General features: G+C 37.6%; 1 protein-coding gene across 1 annotated transcript; it reads right to left on the reverse strand.

Annotated features, from left to right (window-relative positions):
• Window positions 1-11059: 11059 nt before the first annotated feature.
• On the reverse strand, window positions 11060-11504 carry LOC122449751 (40S ribosomal protein S27-like). Its single transcript, XM_043481729.1, has one exon. The coding sequence runs from the start codon at window positions 11469-11471 to the stop codon at window positions 11217-11219; it is 255 nt and encodes an 84-aa protein (XP_043337664.1). The 5' UTR covers window positions 11472-11504; the 3' UTR covers window positions 11060-11216.
• Between the last annotated feature and the right edge of the window lie 11150 nt (window positions 11505-22654).

Genomic DNA, 22654 nt, shown 5'->3' on the forward strand with positions numbered 1-22654 from the left:
AGTTACTTTTTTGTTGACAAATTTAGTTTACCTTAAACCTAGGCATAACAAAAGTATTATACAATTTTGATGATTTAAGACATGTCTTAATTAGATTAGCAAATAAACATTATATTTAATATTGAATATTTTTCAGTTGTGAACCTGAATTTGAATAGAGCTCATTTATAAATTAATTTCATATTTTCCAAAAACGAAGACATACATTGAGACACAGATAAAGTTAGACAGACAGACAGACATAGTTTTCTGTTTGAAATTAAAATTTTTTTTTCTTTTTTAGTTTTACCATTTTGTTTATGGTTGAAGTCCCAGACAGAGTGGGCTGTGTATCCCAAGGACTTGATAAGAGTTAACTTTAGATTTTTTCTTAGGCCTGTTTTTGTTTCCTAGGAAGAATTGGAGCTCCCAAATGTACTTTAACAAGTTTACCTTTTCTTAACTGCATGTGTAAGAAGAACTGGTTTTGCAATTTCAAAAAAGATTTTATTTTAATCAGTTTTCTCTGGAGTCTAAAGAATATTATGGCCATTCAGTGTCAAAAATATAATTTCTCTTTTTTGTAGTCACAGTATATCATTAATGATATATGCATGAGGGAATTGCTGTCACATTGGGTGTAAAGCCTTGGCTACAAAATTTTGACAAATAGTAGGACTGTTAAGCATACCTTGAGGTAACATAGTCTATTGAAATCTCTTATGAGGCCCAATGTGATTAGGAAAAGGGAGAGAGAAAGTGAATCTCTCTCGGTCTAAAGGGTGTAAAGGTATATTAAAAAAGCAATCTTATAAATCAATAATAATAATGTGCCAATTTTGAGGAATAGTAGTAGGTGAGGGGATCCCTGGTTGCAATGCACCCATAGGTTTCATAGATGCATTAACTTTTCTAAGCTCTGTTAAGAGACCTTATAACAACAATAGGAGTGTTTTTTTTTTATATAACAAAAATAGGAGTGTTCCAAGGAGAGTAAGATTCCTCAATATGTTTCAATTCTAATTGTGTGTCTATATAAGTTCTTTATAGTTATATTGCTCAGTCGTGTCTGACTCTTTGCAATCCCATGGACTGTAGCCTACCAGGATCTTCCATCTATGGGATTTTCCAGGCAAGAGTACTGGAGTAGGTTGCCATTTCCACTAGCGCCACCTAAATCTAGTGAATTAAGGGAGTCTCAGTAAATCACCCTCCTCTTAGGTAAGAGTGATCATGCTATCTCATTGGAGTTTCTGAGAAAAAAAGGGAAAATAAATATATGAAAAGTTTTGGGTTTTTTTTTTTTTAAAGACATACCCCTTGTTAAAAGGTAGCTGAGCTAGCAATCTCTATAGGTCACTGTTGCTGCTGCTGCAAAGTCGCTTCAGTCGTGTCCAACTCTGTACGACCCCATAGACAGCAGCCCACCAGGCTCCCCCATCCCTGGGGTTCTCCAGGCAAGAACACTGGAGTGGGTTGCCATTGCCTTCTCCCCATAGGTCACTGTGTGTGTTTAGTAGCCTGTAGTTTTTCTTTTGTAAGGGGCCATTGCTCTGTCCAAATAGGTTCGTCATTCCTCCAAGTTATTCTAATAACTGTTTTGTTTTCAAATGAGCAGTGGCCCCTAGGAAGAATGTGGAATGTATATCTGAGTTTGCCCTTGCATAAGTAAGTCCCTTCCTATTAGATTAAGGGGTGCATCTATCACATAAGGTCTTAATGTTGTAGGCTGGCCTTTTGGTCCCTCACATGGGTAGATTTGAACATTTTGATATATTTCTTGTACTTTGGTTTGAGAAATTCCTGTAATTTGGCAAGAGATTTTTTGTATAGGCCAGGATTTGGGTCATAAGTGTTTGGAAATAATAGTAATATTAGATCCAGTGTCAAGGAGACCAGAAAATCTTTTGTCATTAATTTTGATATTTGTATTTGGTCAGGCATATTCAGATACTAACGATATCCATAAGGATTGTTTTGATCTGTACTGCCAAATCCGCTTGTCTGTACATCATTAGAGGAGTTAATACAAATGTAAGGCAAAAGAAGTAATTGAGCAATTTTGTCCCCCTTTTGAATTGCCATAGAATCTGGGATGACATCATGATTTGAATTTCTCCTTTATAATCTGAATTAATTACTCCATGGTGAACAGTAATTCCTTTAAAATTCAAACTAAATCAGCCAAGTAAAAGACCAAAGGTTTGTGGGTGCAGGGGCCCAAAAAGTCTAGTAGGTATTCCAAAAGGGACTGCTCGAGGGTAAAGGAGAAAATCATTTAGGGCTGGTATATCGATGGCAGCATTGCTGGATGTTGAGGGTTTGAGGGAAAAGATGGAATTTGCCCCTGGTTTTTGTTGAAGGGGATCTCGGTGATCCCCTGCTTGGAGTTTTCTGGAATAGGTTTTCCTTCAATACCAAATTAAGATTTACAATCTTTGGCCCAATGCATTCCTTTATGGCAGCGAGGGCAGATTTTTGGAGGTCTTTTATTAGCCTTCTAGGGCAGTCCCTTTTTAAATGGTTCTTATCTCCACATGTAAAACATCCGTCATCTTCCTTTCTAAGGGCAGTAGCCATTGTTTCAGCTAGTATTTGCATCTTTTGAGTTTCTGATCCTAGATTGTGACAAGCCTTCAAATAATCAATAATAGTCCCAGTCTCATGAATTGGATTGATAGCTTTTTGACATTTCTGATTTGCATTCTCATAAGCAAGTAATTTCTCTAGCTGTTTTTTGTTTTTTCCTCTGATTATAGTACAAGAAATAGTAGTTTCTAATCTAGCTAAAAAATCCGCATAATTTTCATCAGGTCCTTGTAATATTTTAGTGTAGCTACATGTAGGCTCTCCTTGAGGAGTAATTTGATCCCAGGCTTAAAGGGCCTCTGTTTCTAATTGTTCATGCAACAAGGGAAGGCACTGTATTTGAGCTCCTATGGCATCAAATTGTCTGGTGCCACTTAACATTTCAAAAGTAATTTGGTTTGGGGGAGTGCCAGCTCGAGCATTCTTTTTTTTTTTTTTTTTAATTAAGGAATATTTTATTTGAGGGTGTTTATTTATTTATTTATTTTTTACTAATTTCTTTTTTCCCCAATTATTTTTATTAGTTGGAGGCTAATTACTTTACAATATTGTAGTGGTTTCTGCCATACATTGACATGAATCAGCTATGGTTTTACATGTGTTCCCCATCCTGAATCCCCCTCCCTTGAGCATTCTTGTTAGTGTGATCTCTGGCTGTATCATGAAACCACATTTTTCACTGAAGATATTCTCCTGGCTTAAGGAGAGCTTTTGCTAAAATTTGCCAATCATAAGGAATAAAATTTTTAGTAGAAGATTTCATAGAGTTTAGAAGTTCTTTAGTGAAAGGTGAATGAGGGCCATACATAGTTATAGCCTTTTCATTTATTGTATGTGAGAAAAATCAATGTCTTCATATTGAGGTATTAGTTGTCTTTGAGCATTAACATTTTTTAACAAAGGAAAGGCAAAAAGATCATTGGCCCTAGAGACTTGAGATTATAAAGCCAGCAATTTAGAGAGCCTCTGTCATGAAGGAGAGCTAGTAAGTGTCGATTTTTTTTTTTTTTTTTGCAAATATGAATCTGTGTTAAGGACTTATCATTATTATCTTAAAAAGTATTGCCAGTTTTGGTGTCAAAAAGTGTCTCAGGAGAGTTGTGGTCAGAATTATTAGGTTCTAGCAAAGGAGAGACTTTTGGAGTTGTACCTGTTGGCAGAGGAGGTGCATTTGGAGCAGCCAGGGTATGATTAGTAGGAAATTTTTAAAATATTTTATGTTTTTTTAGTTGGGCCTTTTGTAAAGTTTCATCATCTAATTTATATTCATGTTTTGTCTGTTGTCAAATATCGGGAGGGCTAAGATTACTTTGAAATGGCAGAATTACAGCTTTGATGAGAGCTCATAGGGGCCAGAAATCAATTGGAATATTTTTTCTCATCTGGCGGCTTGTTCAACAATTTCTTTGACCTGGTGCCAAATTTCTAAATCAAAACTATCTTTATCAGGGAACCCAGGATTGCATTCAACCAGTGTTTAAAGGCAAGCCTCTATTCATTGGCACGAAACCAAAAGTCCCTGAGCTTTAAACAAATATTGAAGTAAAGTAGAGAAATGATGGGGTTTTCCAGCCGTTTAGTACTTACCGATTTACCGTAAGTACTTACCGACCTCAATAGGCCCTGAGTCACTCCGTCTGAAATGCCACACATACCAGGTCCCTGTTCGGGCGCCACTTGTTGTGGTCTTTAATGGACCAGAACCTGGTGGTCCCGAGTTGACGATAAGAAAGTGAAAGAGGGAAAGAAGCTGATAGTCCCTGGTTTATGCAGAGAACCAATAAAACCTTAGAACAGGGCTTACACCTCTCATGAAGGCACAGGGCGCCCTCTCGAGGGGTTCTTGACAGCTTGGGCAGGAGAGTGAGCTTGGTGGGTTTCCACGCTCCAGAGAATTAGCCAGAGGGAGAGAGAGAGAGAGAAAGAAAGACACGGAGACCCAAGCTCTGATGGAGTAAAGGCGCTTTAATGATTTTTCTGTGAGTATATGTAGGCTGTTGTAAAAGGAATTTCTTTCGACAATGATAAAGATCAGAAAACCAAATGTACAGCAACCGTTACCAAGGGAACAAGGGGTTAACAATGGTCATAAGGTCAAGAGACAATCCATATCTCAAGAAAGAGGATCAAGATGAAGCAGTTTTGTCATAAGGAGAATGTTTACTGAAGGAGATTCATATATGTCTCATCCTCAGTCCTGGGAGCAGCATGCAGTTCTACTTGTTTCTGTTGCCAGAAACTGATAAGGAACAGAGGATTTATGAGAAACAGCACGTAGGAATCCTCCTGTTAAACATTCACTGACAATAGCCCAAGCTCTTTCTTAGTGAGTTTCACTTCCTTTCATAGCCTTTATTAGGCAAAGTGTAGATTGTTCATATACAAAGGCAAATGAAATTGGCCCATTTATTACTCTGTAAGACAGGACAGGTAGACCTATTTATCATTCATAAAATCTCTGAAATCTACTAAGCACTCTAAGGTTGGTTATAAATAATAATCGGCAATATTTTAGACATAAGAAAACTTTTCTGTGCTAATTCTAATACTTATTCTTCTAATGACTTGAGTGTGTTTATATGCATGTGATGGAGGATATGGCATATGGATCGGTGGTATTTGTTAAGAACAGAATATACTTGTTACCATTCCTTTTCCATAGTATCTCACAATGCACAATCTAATATTTAAAAATTCATAAGCTCCCTGCAGGTAGTTTTTGTTGTTATTCACAACATACTTGATTTTAATGAGAAATTTGCCTTGCTGAAGGATGTGTGTGTGTATGTGTGCATGTGTGTGTCTTGAGGAAGAGCTACTGAAGCTCACATTTAGATCCGAAAGCACTCTGGGGTGAGCAAGCTGGATGGAATCATATGTAAGAGTTCCTTGAAAATCATCATGAGATTAGCTGGTGGTGTTGAGGAATACTGATGAAGGGAGGTTCTAGACTTTTAAATGTGGGGAAGAAGAAATGAAAATGTTTAGTAAATATTTCTTTAAAATAGTTTTTGTGTCCATAAATGAATGAATAGTTGGACATTCTCTGAGTCCAAAGGGTAATGCTAAAAATTATCGGACACATTCTACAAGATGTCTATGGGTATATTTCAGACATCACTGGTGATCAAAGTGTTTCTTTGGGAGTAAGCAGAGAATTTTTTGAAAATGTAGTTTTACCGCTACTTTTACCCTCAGATCTACAGACATTATTTTACCTGTCCTAATGTATTTTCCCTTAAGAGAATTTCGCTTTAATGTCTTAAAGTTCTTCTTAGTTCTTGGCTTGTATATAGATACAAGCGATTTGTATTACAAGTGACTTGTATACACTTGTATATATACAAGTGACTTGACTTGTAGAGATAAAAGGAAGATGACTTTAAAACTGCCTATCTCCCAGTTTTGAAAAACTGTATGGGGGCTTCCCTGGTGACTCAGATGCAAAATTAAAGACAAAAATTTCATATTCATTTTTTTTCTTGATGAGAAAATGAAAAAAAAGGATACTTCTGATGAATGTTTATCAACATAGACATTACTCAGTCCACCAATTTAAGTGTTCAGTCAGTTCAGTCTCTCAGTTCTGTCTGACTATTTGCAACCCCACAGACTGCAGCACGCCAAGGCTTCCCTGTCCATCACCAACACCCAGAGCTTGCTCAAATTCATGTTGATGATGCCATCCAACGACCTCATCCTCTGTCATCCCCTTCTCCTCCTACCTTCAGTCTCTCCCAGCATGAAGGTCTTTACTAATGAGTCAGTTCTTTGCATCAGGTGGTTAAAGTATTAGAGCTTCAGCTTCAGCATCAGTCCTTAGAATGAATATTCAGGACTGATTTCTTTTAGGATTGACTGGTTTGATCTTGTAGACCAAGGAATTTTCCAGAGTATTCTCCAACACCACAGTTCGAAAGCATCAATTCTTTGATGCTCAGCTTTCTTTATAGTCCAACTCTAACATCCATACATGATTACTGGAAAAGCAATAGTTTTGATTATATGGACCATTGTCAGCAAAGTTATGTCTCTGCTTTTTGATATGTTGTCTAGGTTTGTCATAGCTTTTCATCCAAGAAAATAAAGTCGTTCACTGTTTCCATTTTCCCCCATCTATTTGCCATGAAGTGATGGGACGGGATGCCACGGTCTTAGTTTTCTGAATTTGAGATTTAACCCAACTTTTTTAACCCTCCTCTTTCACTTTCATCAAGAGTCTCTTTAGTTCTTCTTCACTTTCTGCCATAAAGGTGGTGTGATCTACATATCTGAGGTTATTGATATTTCTCCCAGCAATCTTGATTCCAGCTTCCTCCAGCCCAGTGTTTCTCATGATGTACTCTGCATATAAGTTAAATAACCAGGGTGACAATATACAGCCTTGCATACTCCTTTTCCTATTTGGAACCAGTCTGTTGTTCCATGTCCAGTTCTAACTGTTGCTTCCTGACCTGCATCCAGGTTTCTCAAGAGGAAGATCAGGTAGTCTGGTAATCCCATCTCTTTCAGAATTTTCCAGTTCATTGTGATCCACATAGTCAAAGGCTTAGTCAATAAAGCAGAAATAGATGTTTTTCTGGAACTCTCTTGCTTTTTTGATGATCCAGCAGATATGGGCAATTTGATCTCTGATTCCTCTGCATTTTCTAAAACCCTTGGTATATGTAATTTTCTTTAAGAGATCTCTAGTCTTTCCCATTCTATTGTTTTCCTCTATTTCTTTGCATTGATCACTGAGGAAATCTTTCTTATCTCTCCATGCTATTCTGTGGAACCCTACATTCAAATAGGTATATCTTTCCTTTTGTCCTTTGCCTTTCACTTCTCTTATTTTCATAGCTATTTGTAAGACCTCCTAAGACAACCATTTTGCCTTTCTTTTTCTTGGGATGGTCTTGATCACTGCCTCCTGTACAATGTCACAAACCTTCGTCCATAGTTCTTCAGGCACTCTGTCTATCAGATCTAATCCCTTGAATCTATTTTACTTCTACTATATAATCGTAATGGATTTGATTTAGGTTATACCTGAATGGTCTAGTGGTTTTCCCTACATTTTTCAATTTAAGTCAGAATTTTGCAATAAGCAGTTCATGATCTGAGCCACAGTCAGATGGTCTTGTCTTTGCTGACTGTATAGAGCTTCTCCATCTTTGGCTGCAAAGAGTGTAATCAATGATTTCAGTATTGACCATCTGGTGATGTCCATGTGTAGAGCCTTCCCTTGTGTTGTTGGGAGAGAGTGTTTGCTATGACCAGTGTGTCCTCTGGCCAAAACTCTGTTAGCCTTTACCCTGCTTCATTTTGTACTCCAAGGCCAAATTTGCCTATTATTCCAGGTATCTCTTGACTTCCTACTTTTGCATTTCAGTTCCCTATAATGAAAAGAACATCTTTTTGGGGTGTTAGTTCTAGAAGGTCTTGTAGGTCTTCAAAGAACCATTCAACTTCAGCTTCTTCATCATTACCGGTCGGGGCATAGTCTAGGATTACTGTGATATTGAATGGTTTGCCTTGAGATCGAACAGAGATGATTCTGTCATTTTTGAGATTGCATCCAAGTACTACATTTCGGATTCTCTTGTTGCCTATGATGGCTATTCCATTTCTTCTAAGGGATTCTCACCCACGGGAGTAGATATAATGGTCATCTGAGTTAAATTTACCCATTCCAGTCCATTTTAGTCACCTTATTCTTCAAATGCCAGTATTCACTCTTGCCATCTCCTCCTGTTTGACCACCTCCAATTTGCCTTGATTCATGGACCTAACATTCCAGGTTTCTATGCAATATTGCTCTTTACAACATCGGACCTTCCTTCCATCACCAGTCACATCCACAACTGCGTGTTGTTTTTGCTTAGTCTTCGTCTCTTCATTCTTTCTGAAGTTAGTTCTCCACTGACCTCCAGTAGCATATTGGGCACCTATGACCGGCGGAGTTCACCTTTCAGTGTCCTATCTTTTTTCTTTTCATACTGTTCATGGGGTTCTCAAGGCAAGAATACTGAACTGGTTTGCCATTCTCTTCTCTAGTGGATTACGTTTTGTCAGAACTCTCCACCATGACCCGTCCATCTTGGGTGACTCTACATGGCATGGATCATAGTTTCATTGAGTTAGACAAGGCTGTGGTCCATGTGATCAGGTTGGTTAGTTTTCTGTGATTGTGGTTTTCAATGATTGTGCAAAATGATTACCACCTTACATTTAGCTAACACTTCGATGACCTCACATAATTACTTTTTGTGTGTATGATGGGAACATTTAAAATTTATTCTTATAGCACCTTTCAAGGATGTGATACACTATTGTTAGACTACAATCACTGTGCTGTATATTAGATACCCACAAGTATTCATCTTATAACTGGATGTCTGTACCATTTGACCAACATTTCCCCTGCTTCCTAACCCCTATAACCACAATTCTATACTCTGTTTCTTTAAGTTTGACTTTTAGATTAAATATATGATATTCATATAGAATTTTTTTCACTGTCAACATATTTCTCTTAGAATAATGTCCTCAAATTTCATCAGTGTTGTTTCAAATGGCAGAATTTCTTTCTTTCTCATGACTGAATAATATTCCTGTGTGTGCGTACACATATATATCTCATCTTCATTCATCCATAGTTAGATGCTTCAGTTCAGTTCAGTTCAGTTGCTCAGTCATGTCTGACTCTTTGCGACCCCGTGAATCGCAGCACGCCAGACCTCCCTGTCCATCACCAACTCCCGGAGTTTACTCAAACTCATGCCTATCGAGTCAGTGATGCCATCCAGCCATCTCATCCTCTGTCGTCCCCTTCTCCACCTGCCCCCAATCCCTCCCAGCATCAAGGTCTTTTCCAATGAGTCAACTCTTCGCATGAGGTGGCCAAAGTATTGGAGTTTCAGCTTCAGCATCAGTCCTTCCAATGAACACCTAGGACTGATCTCCTTTAGAATGGACTGGTTGGATCTCCTTGCAGTCCAAGGGACTCTCAAGAGTCTTCTCCAAATCACAGTTCAAAAGCATCAATTATTTCGCACTCAGCTTTCTTCACAGTCCAGCTCTCACATCCATACATGACCACTGGAAAAACCATAGCCTTGACTAGACAGACCTTCGTTAGCAAAGTAATGTCTCTGCTTTTTAATATGCTATCTAGGTTGGTCATAACTTTCCCTCCAAAGAGTAAGCGTCTTTTAATTTCATGCCTGCAATCACCATCTGCACTGATTTTGGAGCCCCCAAAAATAAAGTCTGACACTGTTTCCACTATTTCCCCATCTATTTCCCATGAAGTGATGGGACCAGATGCCATGATCTTAGTTTTCTGAATGTTGAGTTTTAAGCCAACTTTTTAACTCTCCTCTTTCACTTTCATCAAGAGGCTTTTTAGTTCCTCTTCACTTTCTGCCATAAGGGTGATGTCATCTGCATATCTGAGGTTACTGATATTTCTCCCAGCAACCTTAATTCCAGCTTGTGCTTCTTCCAGCCCAGTGTTTCTCATGATGTACTCTGCATAGAAGTTAAATAAGCAGGGTGACAATATACAGCCTTGACATACTCCTTTTCCTACTGGGAACCAGTGTGTTGTTCCATGTCCAGTTCTAACTGTTGCTTCCTGACCTGCATCCAGGTTTCTCACAAGGTAGGTCAGGTGGTCTGGTATTCCCATCTCTTTCAGAATTTTCCACAGTTTATTGTGATCCACACAGTCAAAGGCTTTTGCATAGTCAATAAAGCAGAAATAGATGTTTTTCTGGAACTCTCTTGCTTTTTCAATGATCCAGCAGATGTTGGCAATTTGATCTCTGGTTCCTCTGCCTTTTCTAAAACCAGCTTGAACATCTGGAAGTTCACGGTTCACATATTGCTAAAGCCTGGCTTGGAGAATTTTGAGCATTACTTTTCATTCCAATCCCAAAGAAAGGCAATGCCAATCCCAAAGAAAGGCAATGCCAAAGAATGCTCAAACTACCACAAGATTGCTCTCATCTCACATGCTAGTAAAGTTAGATGCTTAGATTGTTTCAATAAATGTCTGTGAATAATGCTGCAAAGACATTAGATTTTTGTTTCCTAAGTAAAATGAGAGGAGGTTTCTATAGGAGCATCTAGAGATGGACATGGTAGGGAGGCCAGAGTGGAATCTATTTCTTTGCTTGGTCCCTTGGTTAGATTCCACAGTGAGAAAGCTCCAGGCAGATGCAACAAAACCTCTTTTGTCAAAGATATCTGTGAAACATGGGGATAAAAGCTGTATTTCATCCAGATGGGCAGTATTAGTCCCTATCTGTAGAGATATTAGTGAACATAGATGTGAACATCTTGAGGGCCTAAGTATTACCAGAGTCAGTTGGGGCAACAGATGCCAGAATTTTCAGTAATAATTTATTGATGTGCAGACAGGTGGTTGAATCCTGGAAACAATTAAGCATAAATTAGATGTTTCTCTAATTCTACTTTGCTGTTATCTGTAAGATATGCCTCTTTTTTTTTTTTTTTTGCCCATAACTGACACCAAAAGAGTGCTGCTGTATACCTTACAAAATTAAATATAATTACATTATCTTGGTAGATTAACTGGAATTAATGAACTGATAAGGCTTTCTGCAATAGAACACAAATTCAAGAAGTTGTGTGGATCATTAGTGTTGCTTCCTTCTAAATGAACAGTCTTCTGTGAGTCTGGCTTTTCCTCCTGTTGGCTGGGACAGCACTGTTGAACAGCCTACACAAAGCACTACTGTCTGAGCGTGGTTGAAAACTGTGGTAATCTTGTGGAAACCTGGACATTTTACATCCATGAAGTAAGAATTTGGACTTTGAACCAGCCGTTTCTTTTTATGTTTTTTCTTTTCCTCGTCCAAGGAAGGATGCAGTAACTCTCTAGCTAAAGGCATGTTGATCCTTTCACAAGCCCAGCCTGTGCAGATCTCTCAATATGCTTCTTAATAACAACTCTTTTGCAGGGATTAGGGAGGGGCATAGTAACACCACTCTAATATTTGTCCATGTCAATTTTATGGGTCTCCTTGGTAGCTCATACAGTAAAGAATCTGCCTACAATGCAGGAGACCTGGGTTCCATTCCTGGGTCAGGAAGATGCCCTGAAGAAGGGAATGGCTACTCGCTCCAGTATTCCTGTCTAGAAAATTCCATGGACAGAGAAGCCTGGCGGGCTGTAGTCCATGACCTGGGTTCCATTCCTGGGTCAGGAAGATGCCCTGAAGAAGGGAATGGCTACTTGCTCCAGTATTCCTGCCTAGAAAATTCCATGGACAGAGAAGCCTGGTGGGCTATAGTCCATGACCTGGGTTCCATTCCTGGGTCAGGAAGATGCCCTGAAGAAGGGAATGGCTACTCGCTCCAGTATTCCTGCCTAGAAAATTCCATGGACAGAGAAGCCTGGCGGGCTATAGTCCATGGGATCACAAAGAGTTGGACATGACTGAGTGAATAACATTTAATACATCAATGTTAAGAAGCATTCTGATTCCAGAAATTTTTAAATGTGGGGACAATATTTCTTAGAACCAAAGAAATAATGTATATAATATGGTGCATATTATAATATGGTATACCAAATACAATGACATGCTTCACTAATATCAACTCAACTGTATTATCTTTCAGCAAAAACTTGGGAATGAAAGACTTCTGGGTTTGTATCTTGACTCTTCAACATTGTAAATTAAGTCTTTATTTAGGTTCCCTGCTCCTCACTTTCTTTCTTAAACTGAGATAATAATTATTAAATGCGTTTCATAAGAGATAATTCTGTAAAGTACTTAACATACTGAATGGCACAAATAAGGGCTTTAGGATGTTATGGTTTATAATAAGAAATATATATTTGTGTTTTTTTTCACATTTCTGTCACAGAACTCCTAACACTCTTGGAGTTTCCTAAATGAAAGAATCAATAAAGATATCTCTTTTATGTTAATGAGATGACATTGGGGCCCCACCAAAAGATGAAGGTATTTGCCTGGAGAACAAATTCTGTGATTCAGTTCAGTTCATTTCAGTTGCTCAGTCGTGTCCAACTCTTTGTGACTCCATGTACTGGAACGTGCCAGACTTCCCTGTCCATCACCAACTCCAGGTGCTTACTCAAACTCATGTCCATCGAGTCGGTGATGCCATCCAACCATCTCATTCTCTACCATCCCCTTCTCCTCCTGCCTTCAATCTTTCCCAGCATCAGGGTATTTTCAAATGGGCCAGTTCTTTGCATCAGGTGGCCAAAGTATCAGAGTTTCAGCTTTAGCATCAGTCCGTCCAATGAATATTCAGGACTGATTTCCTTTAGGATGGACTGGTTGGATCTCCTTGCAGTCCAAGGGACTCTCAAGAGTCTTCTCCAACACCACAGTTCAAAAGCATCAAATCTTTGGCACTCAGCTTTCTTTAGAGTCCAACTCTCACATCCATACATGACTACTGGAAAAACAATAACTTTGACTAGACGGACTTTTGCTGGCAAAGTAAGGTCTCTGCTTTTTAATATGCTGTCCAGTTTGGTCATAGCTTTTCTTCCAAGGAGCAAGCATCTTTGAATTTCAAGGCTACAGTCACCATACGCAGTGACTTTGGAGCCCAAAACAATAAAGTCTGTCACTGTTTCCATTGTCTCCCCATCTCTTTACCATGAAGTGATGGTACTGGATGCCATGATTTTAGTTTTCTGAATGTTGAGTTTTAAGCCATTTTTTTCACTCTCCTCTTTTACTTTCATCAAGAGGCTCTTTAGTTCTTCTTCACTTTCTACCATAAGGGTGGTGTCATCTGCATATCTGATGTTATTGGTATTTCTTCTGGCAATCTTGTTTCCAGCTTGTGCTTCATCCAGTCCAGCATTTCTCATGCTGTACTCTGCATATAAGTTAAGTAAGAAGGGTGACAATATACAGCCTTGATGTACTCCTTTCCTGATGTGGAACAAGTCTGTTGTTCCCATGTCAAATTCTAACTGTTGCTTCCTGACCTGCATACAGATTTCTCAAGAGAAAGGTCAGGTGGTCTGGTATTCCCATCTGTTGAAGAATTTTCCACAACTTGTGGTGATCCACACAGTCAAAGGGTTTGGCATGGTCAATAAAGCAGAAGTAGATGTTTTTCTGGAACTCTCATGCTTTTTTAATGTTCCAATGGATGTTGGCAATTTGATCTCTTCTTCTTCTGCCTTTTCTAAATCCAACATTAACATCTGGAAGTTCACGGTTCATGTACTGTTGAAGCCTGGCTTGGAGAATTTTGAGCATTACTTTGCTAGCGTGTGATTTGAGTGCAATTGTGTGGTAATTTGAATATTGTTTGGCATTGTCTTTCTTTGTGATTGGAATGAAAACTAATCTTTTCCAGTCCTGTGGCCTCTGCTGCATTTTCCAAATTTGCTGGCATATTGAGTGAAGCACTTTCACAGAATCATCTTTTAGGATTTGAAATAGCTCAACTGGAATTCCTTCATGTCCTCTAGCTTTGGGAATGGATGGGAATTTTCAGTACCATCCCTCTGATCTTGGGGGAGGTGAAAGGGAGTTGGAGATTGAATTAGTTGCCAATGGACAAGGATTTCATCAATCATCCTAAGTAATGAGGCCTTGGTAAAACCCCAAAAGGACAGTGTTTGGAAAACCTCCAGGTTGGAAGTGCTGAGATGGTGAAGTGCCTGGAAAAAGCATGGAAGCTCTGTGCCTTGCCCTGTGTATAGCTTTCATCTGACTGTTTCTGAGTTATATCTTGTTGTAATAAGTTGGTAATCTGGTAAGGAAAATATTGCTATGGGTTCTGTGAGTTGCTCTAGCAAATTAACTGAACCAGAGGAAGGGGTCATGGGGACTTCTTATTTATAGCAGCAATTTGGGCATGTGACTGCCGTCTGAATTTAGCCTTGTAGTCTTGAATCTGTGACCTGTAGAATGTGATGCTGCCTCTGGGTAGAAAGTGTCAGAACTGAGCTGAATTCTCAGACACTCTAGAATTGTTTGTTTTTGATGTGGTGGGAATTGGGTCCAAGAATCAAAAAGAGGTTCAAGAATGTAGTTATTATTATTTTGCTTTTGTGCAGTTGAAAAGTAAAATTTTCCTAAATACCAAATCACAATTTAAAAGGAATAGTAACAATTTGGAAAAAGATATCCAAACTGTGGAAGGATCAATTAAACAAACCATACAGTTAATTGCAAAAGTAAAAAAGTGGGAATAATTTGCTGTGAACATAGCAGGAAGCAGATTGATAGAAAAAAGGTATAATTATTAGCTAGAAAAGTCAAGTGCTGTCAAATATATATAATAGGGAATAGACTTACTGTGTGAAAACCTAGATTTTTAGAACATAATCATTGTCATGCATTGATGACCAAAAATTTTTAAATGTGCAATGCTTTTTACTTTCATATTCAGACCAAATTCTGTTGACCCAGATCTGCTCACCATTCTTTTGTCTTTTGTTTTGACCACACATACTGCTTCTCAGTGCTGTTGCTCATTTTCAGCTTTGATCTGCATGGAGAGAACAATAGTGAGATTTCCTGAGATCAGTGCCTTAAAAATCAGTCAAAAGGTTAGTATGATTTGGTTCCTTGGTTATTTTAGTGGTTTTTGAAACGCTTTTCTTTGGAGCCTTTTATATAGTGATGGTTTGGGAAGAACCTGGGGAAGAAAATTGAATGGTGGTGGAGGCAGGTTTAGTTTTTGTTCTATTAATTTCCATCAGTCTTTAGTACCACGAGCTCATTATCTTTAGAAAGAAATGAATAAAAATTATTGGTGGAACCTCACATAAAAGGACTGTTTTCACCAAGTCGTATCAGTTTGACTTCATGTTTGTATAAGTGACAGTGAAAGAACAACGTCTAGAGCTCAAAGTATGAGCATCTTGATGCCAAGATTACTGGTTTATTTAATATGCCCCTCAAAGTAGTAGTTTCACTTGTGATTGACTATGAACACTGAATCTTATCCTTCAAATGCAAATCATGGACCTCACAGAGTGCATCAATGCTCTGTGCCAGAGCTCTTAACTAGTTTGTTTGCTTAATAAGACTGACTCAAATGTGGCATTAATAAAGTGCTCCATGTGAGCTGACAGAGGAGTATCTAGTTTCTTAATAGTCGTGTGTGACTGTTTGCCTAGTAAGTTGGTATGCAGGCATTGCTTTCTTGGAGAGGGAACAGGTGCAAGTTTAAGGGCCTTGCAGAAAAAAAAAAGACAAGCACAAAAGAAGCTTTACCAACCTCATTACTGGGACTGGGAAGCTTCATTGTAATTTGCTACACAGCTCCTGTGTTTTCTATCAAGTCATAGGCAAGTAGCTAAATCAATCTATCATTGATGTTTGCTCCACTGTTGATCTGTCACATCTCAAGAGCATGAGGATGTTGTAAAATGGACAAGGAGCTGAGGGTAATTTTGTACGTGCCAAATGGGAAGGTGTGATATGGTCTCACTTGACTTTGGCAGAACTAAATTAGAATATTGTTCTGCTGCAAAACTCATTAATGTATAAAATTAATTACATGACATCAGCTTATGGTTTGCTATAGTCAGAGATTTGTCTTCATTTGCATTTTTGAGAACCTCTTTTTTGGATACATACTCAGGAGTGGAATGGCTGGATCATATGGTAGTTCTACTTTTAGTTTTTTAAGGAACCACTATACTGTTTTCCAGACTGCTCCACCAGTTTATATTCCAAGCAACAGTGTAGGAGGGTTTTTTTTTTCCCTCCACACCCTCTCCAGCATTTATTAATTGTAGGCGTTTTGATGATGGCTATTCTGACTGGTGTGAGGTGACATCTCATGGTGCTTTTTGCATTTCTCTGGTATGAGCAATGTTGAGCATCTTTTCATGTGCCTGTTAGCCATCTATGTGGTTTCTTTAGAAAATGTCTAGTCAGGTCTTTTGCCCCCAGCTTAATTGGGTTGCTTATTTAATATTGAATTGCATGAGTTATTTGAATATTTTGAATAGTAACCCCTTGTTGGTTTCATTGCTTGCAAATATTTTCTCCCATTCTATAGGTCATCTGTTTTGTTGATGGTTGCCTTTGTGATGTAATTTCTTTTAATTTTAAATGTCTCATTTGTTTATTTTTGCTTTTATTTATTTTTCCCTAGCAGACCAATCTGAAAATGTGTTGCTAGAGTTTATGTCAAAGAGTGTTCTGCCTACACTCTCTTCTAGGATTTTTATGGTGTCGTGTCTTAAATTTTGGTCTTTAAACCATTTTCACTTTAGTATTGTATATTGTTTGAGGAAAAGTTCTAATTTTATTGTTTCACAAGTAGCTGTCCAGCATTCCCTGTACCTTTTCTTGAAGAGACTGTCTTTTATCCATTATAAAGTCTTCCCCCTTTATAGACTGACCATAGATGTGTGGATTTATTTCTGGGCTCTCTATTTCTGTTCCATTCATTTATGTTCTGATGTTCTGTTTTTTTCTGTGTGTGCTAATACCACCCTATTTTGATTACCATAGTTTGGGATTATAGTCCTAAAGTCTGGAAGATTATAATTCCAGCTTTATTCTTTTCTCCCAGAATTGCTTTAGCAATTTGAGATTTTGTATAAATTTCAGAATTATCTGTTTTAGTTCTATGAAAATTCTTCTGGGTATTTTGAGAGAAATTGCATTAAGTCTGCAGATCTCTTTGGGTAGTTTGCTTATTTTAATAATATTGATTCTTCCAATCTAATCAAAAGAGCATGGGATATTTTTTTCATTTATTTGAATCATCTTCAGTTTTGTTTATCAATGTTTTATAGTTTTTGGTAAATAGGTCTTTCATCTCCTTGGTTAATTTTATTCCTAGCTGTTTTTCAAATGGTATTTTTTTTTTTACTTTCCTTTCTGATGTTTGATTATTAATATGTAGAAGCAAAACAGATTTTTTTATATTAACCTTGCATCCTGCAAACTTGGCGAATTCATGTATTAGTTCTAATAGTTTTAGGGTGGAGATTTTAAGGTTCTCTGTATAGTGTATCCTGTCATCTGCAAATAGTGACCATCTTATCTCTTCCTTTCAATTTGGATAGCTTCTTTTTCTTGTGTGATTACTGTTGCTAGGACTTCCAATACTATGCTAAATAGAAGCAATGAGAGTGGGCATCTTTGTCTTGTTCCTAATTTTAGTGAGAAGGGGTTCAGCTTTTAGTATTATAGTGTCAGTGAGTTTGTTGTAAAAGACCTTTACTATGGTGAATTATGTTCCCTCTATACCCACTTTGATGAAAGTTTTTATCATAAATGGATGTTGAATTTTGTTAAATGCCTTTTTTTCATCTATTGAGATAATCGTATAGTTTTTGTCTTTCCTTTTGTTAATGTGGTGTATTATATTGATTTATTTGCATAAATTGAAGCATCCTTGTGACCTTGGAATAAATTCAATTTGATGATGGTTTGTGATCCTTTGTATGCATTGTTGGATTCAGTTTGCTAATATTTTGTTGATAATTTTAATCTATACTCATCAAATATATTGGCCATAATTTTCTTTTTTTTTTTTTGTAGTGTTTTCATCTGATTTTGATGTCAAGATAATAGTGTTCCCTGCTTTTTAATTTTTTTAAATAGCTTGAGGATAGGTATATATTTTTCTATGTATGCTTGGAAGAGTTCCTCTGTAAAGCCTTCTGGTCCTGAACTTTTGTTTGCAGGGAGGTTTTTAAATTACAGATTGTTTTACTTCTAACAGATCAATCTGTTTAGATTATCTGCTCCTTCTTGACTCAGTCTTAGCAGACTGCAAGTTTGTAGAAATTAGTCCATTTCTTACAGGTTACCCAACTTGTTGGGCATTTTTTTTTTTTTTTTTTGTATATTGGTGGTATTGGTTGTTAGTTCTCCTCCTTCATTTCTTATTTTGTTCATTTGGGCCATCTCTCATTTTTTCTCAGTGAGTCTGGCCAGAGGTTTGTCAATTTTATCTTTTCAAAAAAATAATTTTGGGTTTCATTGATCTTTTCTATTTTTTGAAATCTCTACTTTGTTCATTTCCTCTCTGATCTTTATTATTTCCTTCCTTCTGCTGACTTTAGGCTTTGTTTTCTTCTAATTCTTTTAGATGATCAGTTAGGTTATATGAGTTTTTCTTGTTTCTAGAGTAACACATGTATTGCTATGAACTTCTCTCTTAGAACTGCTTTTACTACATCTCATAGATTTTATAAACTAATGCTTTCATTGATTTTTTTCTTGAGATGTTTTCTGATTTCATCACTGAGCCAATGACTTTTTTAGTGTCATGTTGTCTAGTCTGCATATTTTTTTTTTAAATCTTTCTTCTCTCTGTAGTTGATTTTTGTTTCATACAGTTGTGGTCTGGAACAATACTTGGTATATTTTCTATCTTCTTAAATTATTGAAGCTTGTTTTGTGAGCTAGATTTGGTCTATCCTGGAGAACATTCCATGTTCACTTGAAAAGAATGTGTATTCTGCTTTTTATGGATGTGGTTAGTGTCTTGTAGATATCAATTAAGTCTAACTGGTCTATTGTGTAATTGGCGTTTGTGACTCTATTGTATGTGTTTGATTTGTGGTTTCCATGTTGTTCATGCATGTTGATCTATAATGATACTTAGGAAAGACACCCTTGAGGATTACACCCAGCATTAAATTAATGATGTCATAAGCAGATCTGTTAAGAGGTCTGGAGAGCCCTCTTTTCCTGAGTAGTGTGCATATATGATACTGGGGCAGCTGAAATTCTCATAGATGAGGATGACGCAAATAAATTTGACACTATCAGCAATGACTCTTTTGTGCAACAAGCTTTTAGAAATAAAAGTAAAAAGTCCTGGAGACTCAAATCTGCCAGAAGTGGTGATTGAAGGGTGCATTAAGAAATATTCTTTAGAACCCACTTTGGCTGGAAGTGATCCCCCTTGGTATACTTTAAACTACTGTGTTCAGAGACTGAAGGGGGAGGCTATGAATGAAAAGTGCCATCTTTGCAGGGCATGTAGATGAAATGTCACAAATGCCTTAAATAGTACAGATGAAAAACAAGATCTTTAAAACGGCTCTTTCCAGTTATAAACATGTCATTTTAACCCTTCTGTTAAATGGGATGGGCATTCCCATTAATGTAGTAATTGATAAAGTCCAGCAACTGGGTAAATTAGTAAAATGGAATTGTGAAAGAAAAGGAAGACAGGGAATGCAACAAAAGCAATTAACAGAGTATCTAGAAAAGATATGTTTATGGCTCTCCTTAAAGAAAGAGTCCCTAAAGAAAAAAAGTGACAGAATATGTGCTAAAGAATTATGAAATATGAATTGTAAGTGAGGGTTAGATGTAAGAAAGGCATCTCAGGATACTGTTATGGATAAAAAAGAAGAAGAAGGAAACAGGTGACCAAGAAGAAATAGTTCATTTACTAATGAAGATGGAGAAAATGAATCTAAAAACTCAGATTTGTTCCCCAATCCCATTTATCCTTGGAAGGATTTAAAGAAAAATGAAAAGAAAGAATGACTTGAAGGTCAAGATCTGATAGACTCTTGGACTAGAAAAGATAGGTAGCATCATGTAAAAGTAATAATGTTTTTTAGAAAATGGCTCAGAAATGACTGTGGGGCATCAAAAAACACCAAGGCAGAGGCCTCTTTAGTCTATGAAATCCAAGGAATTTTTAAAATATTTAATGGGAGGGTAATTGCTTTACAACATTGTGTTAGTTTCCGTCCTACATAAACATGAATCAGCCACAGGCCTACATATGTCTCCTCCCTCTTGAAACTTTCTCTCAACTCCCACACCATCCCACCCCTCTAGGGTTTCACAGAGCCCAGGGTTTGAGCTCCCTGGATCTTACAGCAAATTCCCACTGGCTGTGTATTTTACATATCGTAATATTTATGTTTCGATGTTACTTTTTAAATTCATACCTCCCTCTCCTTCCCCCATTGGGTCCAAATGTCTGTTCTCTATGATTGCATCTCCATTGCTGCTCTGCAAACAGGTTCATCAGTAGAATCTTTATAGATTTCATATATATGTGTTATCATACAATATCTGTTTTTCTCTTTCTGACTTATTCACTCTAGATAATAAGCTCTAGGTTCACCCACCTCATTAGAATTGACTCAAACTTATTGCTTTTTATTCCATTGATGTTTGTACCACTACTTTATCCATTCATCCATTTATCCAAACAGTACTGCAGTGAAAATTGGGGTATGTGCATATTTTTCAATTATGGCTTCCTCAGGGTGTATACACAGTAGTGGAATTGTTGGGTAATATGGTAGTGTGATTACTAGTTGTTTGTTTCTTTAGGGAATCTCCATACTGTTCTCCATAGTGGCTGTATCCACTTTTATTCCCATCAACTATGAAAGAGGTTTCCCTTTTCTCCACACCCTTTCCAAGCTTGTACATTGTATTACTTGTACATTTTTTGGTGATAGCCATTTTGAGTGGTGTGAAGTGATACTTCATTGTAGTTCTGATTTGCATTTCTCCTTATGATTATACAGTGGAAGTGAGAAAAAGATTTAAGGGACTAGATCTGATAGACAGAGTGCCTGATGAATTATGGAGGGAGATTCTTGACATTGTACAGGAGACAGGGATCAATACCATCCCCAAGAAAAAGAAATGCAAAAAAGCAAAATGGCTGTCTGAGGTGGCCTTACAAATAGCTATGAAAAGAAGACAAGTGAAAAGCAAAGGAGAAAAGGAAAAATATACCCATTTGAATGCAGAGTCCAAAGAATAGCAAGGGGAGACAAGAAAGCCTGCCTCAGCGATCAATACAAAGAAATAGAAGAAAACAATAGAACAGGAAAGACTAGAGATCTCTTCAAGAAAATTAGAGATACCAAGGGAACATTTCATGCAAAGATGGGCTCAATAAAGGACAGAAATGGTATGGACCTAACAGAAGCAGAAGATATTAAGAAAAGGTGGCAAAACTACACAGAAGAACTATAGAAAAAAGATCTTCATGACCCAGATAATCACGATGGTGTGATCACTCACCTAGAGCCAGACATCCTGGAATGTGGAGTCAAGTGGGCCTTAGAAAGCATCACTACAAACAAACCTAATGGAGGTGATGGAATTCCAGTTGAGCTATTTCAAATCCTAAAAGATGATGCTGTGAAAGTGCTGCACTCAATATGCCAGCAAATGTGGAAAACTCAGCAGTGGCCACAGGACTGGAAAAGGTCAGTTTTCATTCCAATCCCAAAGAAAGACCATCTCAAAGACTGCTCAAACTACTGCACAATTGCACTCATCTCACATGCTAGTAAAGTAATGCTCAAAATTCTCCAGGCCAGGCTTCAGCAATAAGTGAACTGTGAATTTCCAGATGTTCAAGCTGGTTTTAGAAAAGGCAGAGGAACCAGAGATCAAACTGCCAACATCTGCTGGATCATCGAAAAAGCAAGAGAGTTCCAGAAAAACATCTATTTCTGCTTTATTGACTATGCCAAATCCTTTGACTGTGTGGATCACAATAAACTGTGCAAAATTCTGAAAGAGATAGGAATATCAGACCACCTGACCTGTCTCTTGAGAAAACTATGCAGGTCAGGAAACAACAGTTGGAATTGGACGTGGAACAACAGACTGGTTCCAAATAGGGAAAGGAGTATGTCAAGACTGTATATTGTCACCCTGCTTATTTAAATTATATGCAGAGTACATCATGAGAAATGCTGGGCTGGAAGAAGCACAAGCTGGAATCAAGATTGCCGGGAGAAATATCAATAGCCTGAGATATGCAGATGACACCACCCTTATGGCAGAAAGTGAAGAAAAACTAAAAAGCCTCTTGATGAAGTAAAAGAGGAGAGTTAAAAAGTTGGCTTAAAGCTCAACATTCAGAAAACTAAGATCATGGCATCTGGTCGCATCACTTCATGGGAAATAGATGGGGAAACAATGGAAACAGTGGCAGACTTTATTTTTCTGGGCTACAAAATCACTGGAGATGGTGATCGCAGACATGAAATTAAAAGACGCTTACTCCTTGGAAGGAAAGTTATGACCAACCTAGATAGTATATTAAAAAGCAGAGACATTACTTTGCCAACAAATGTCCATCTAGTCAAGGC

The sequence above is a fragment of the Cervus canadensis genome, chromosome 11 (assembly GCF_019320065.1).
Source record: "Cervus canadensis isolate Bull #8, Minnesota chromosome 11, ASM1932006v1, whole genome shotgun sequence".
NCBI classification, from domain to species: Eukaryota; Metazoa; Chordata; class Mammalia; order Artiodactyla; family Cervidae; genus Cervus; species Cervus canadensis.

Coding starts and splice junctions, on each gene's coding strand:
- LOC122449751 (XM_043481729.1), bottom strand. CDS start 11,471: ATGCCTTTAGCTAGAGAGTTACTGCATCCTTCCTTGGACGAGGAAAAG.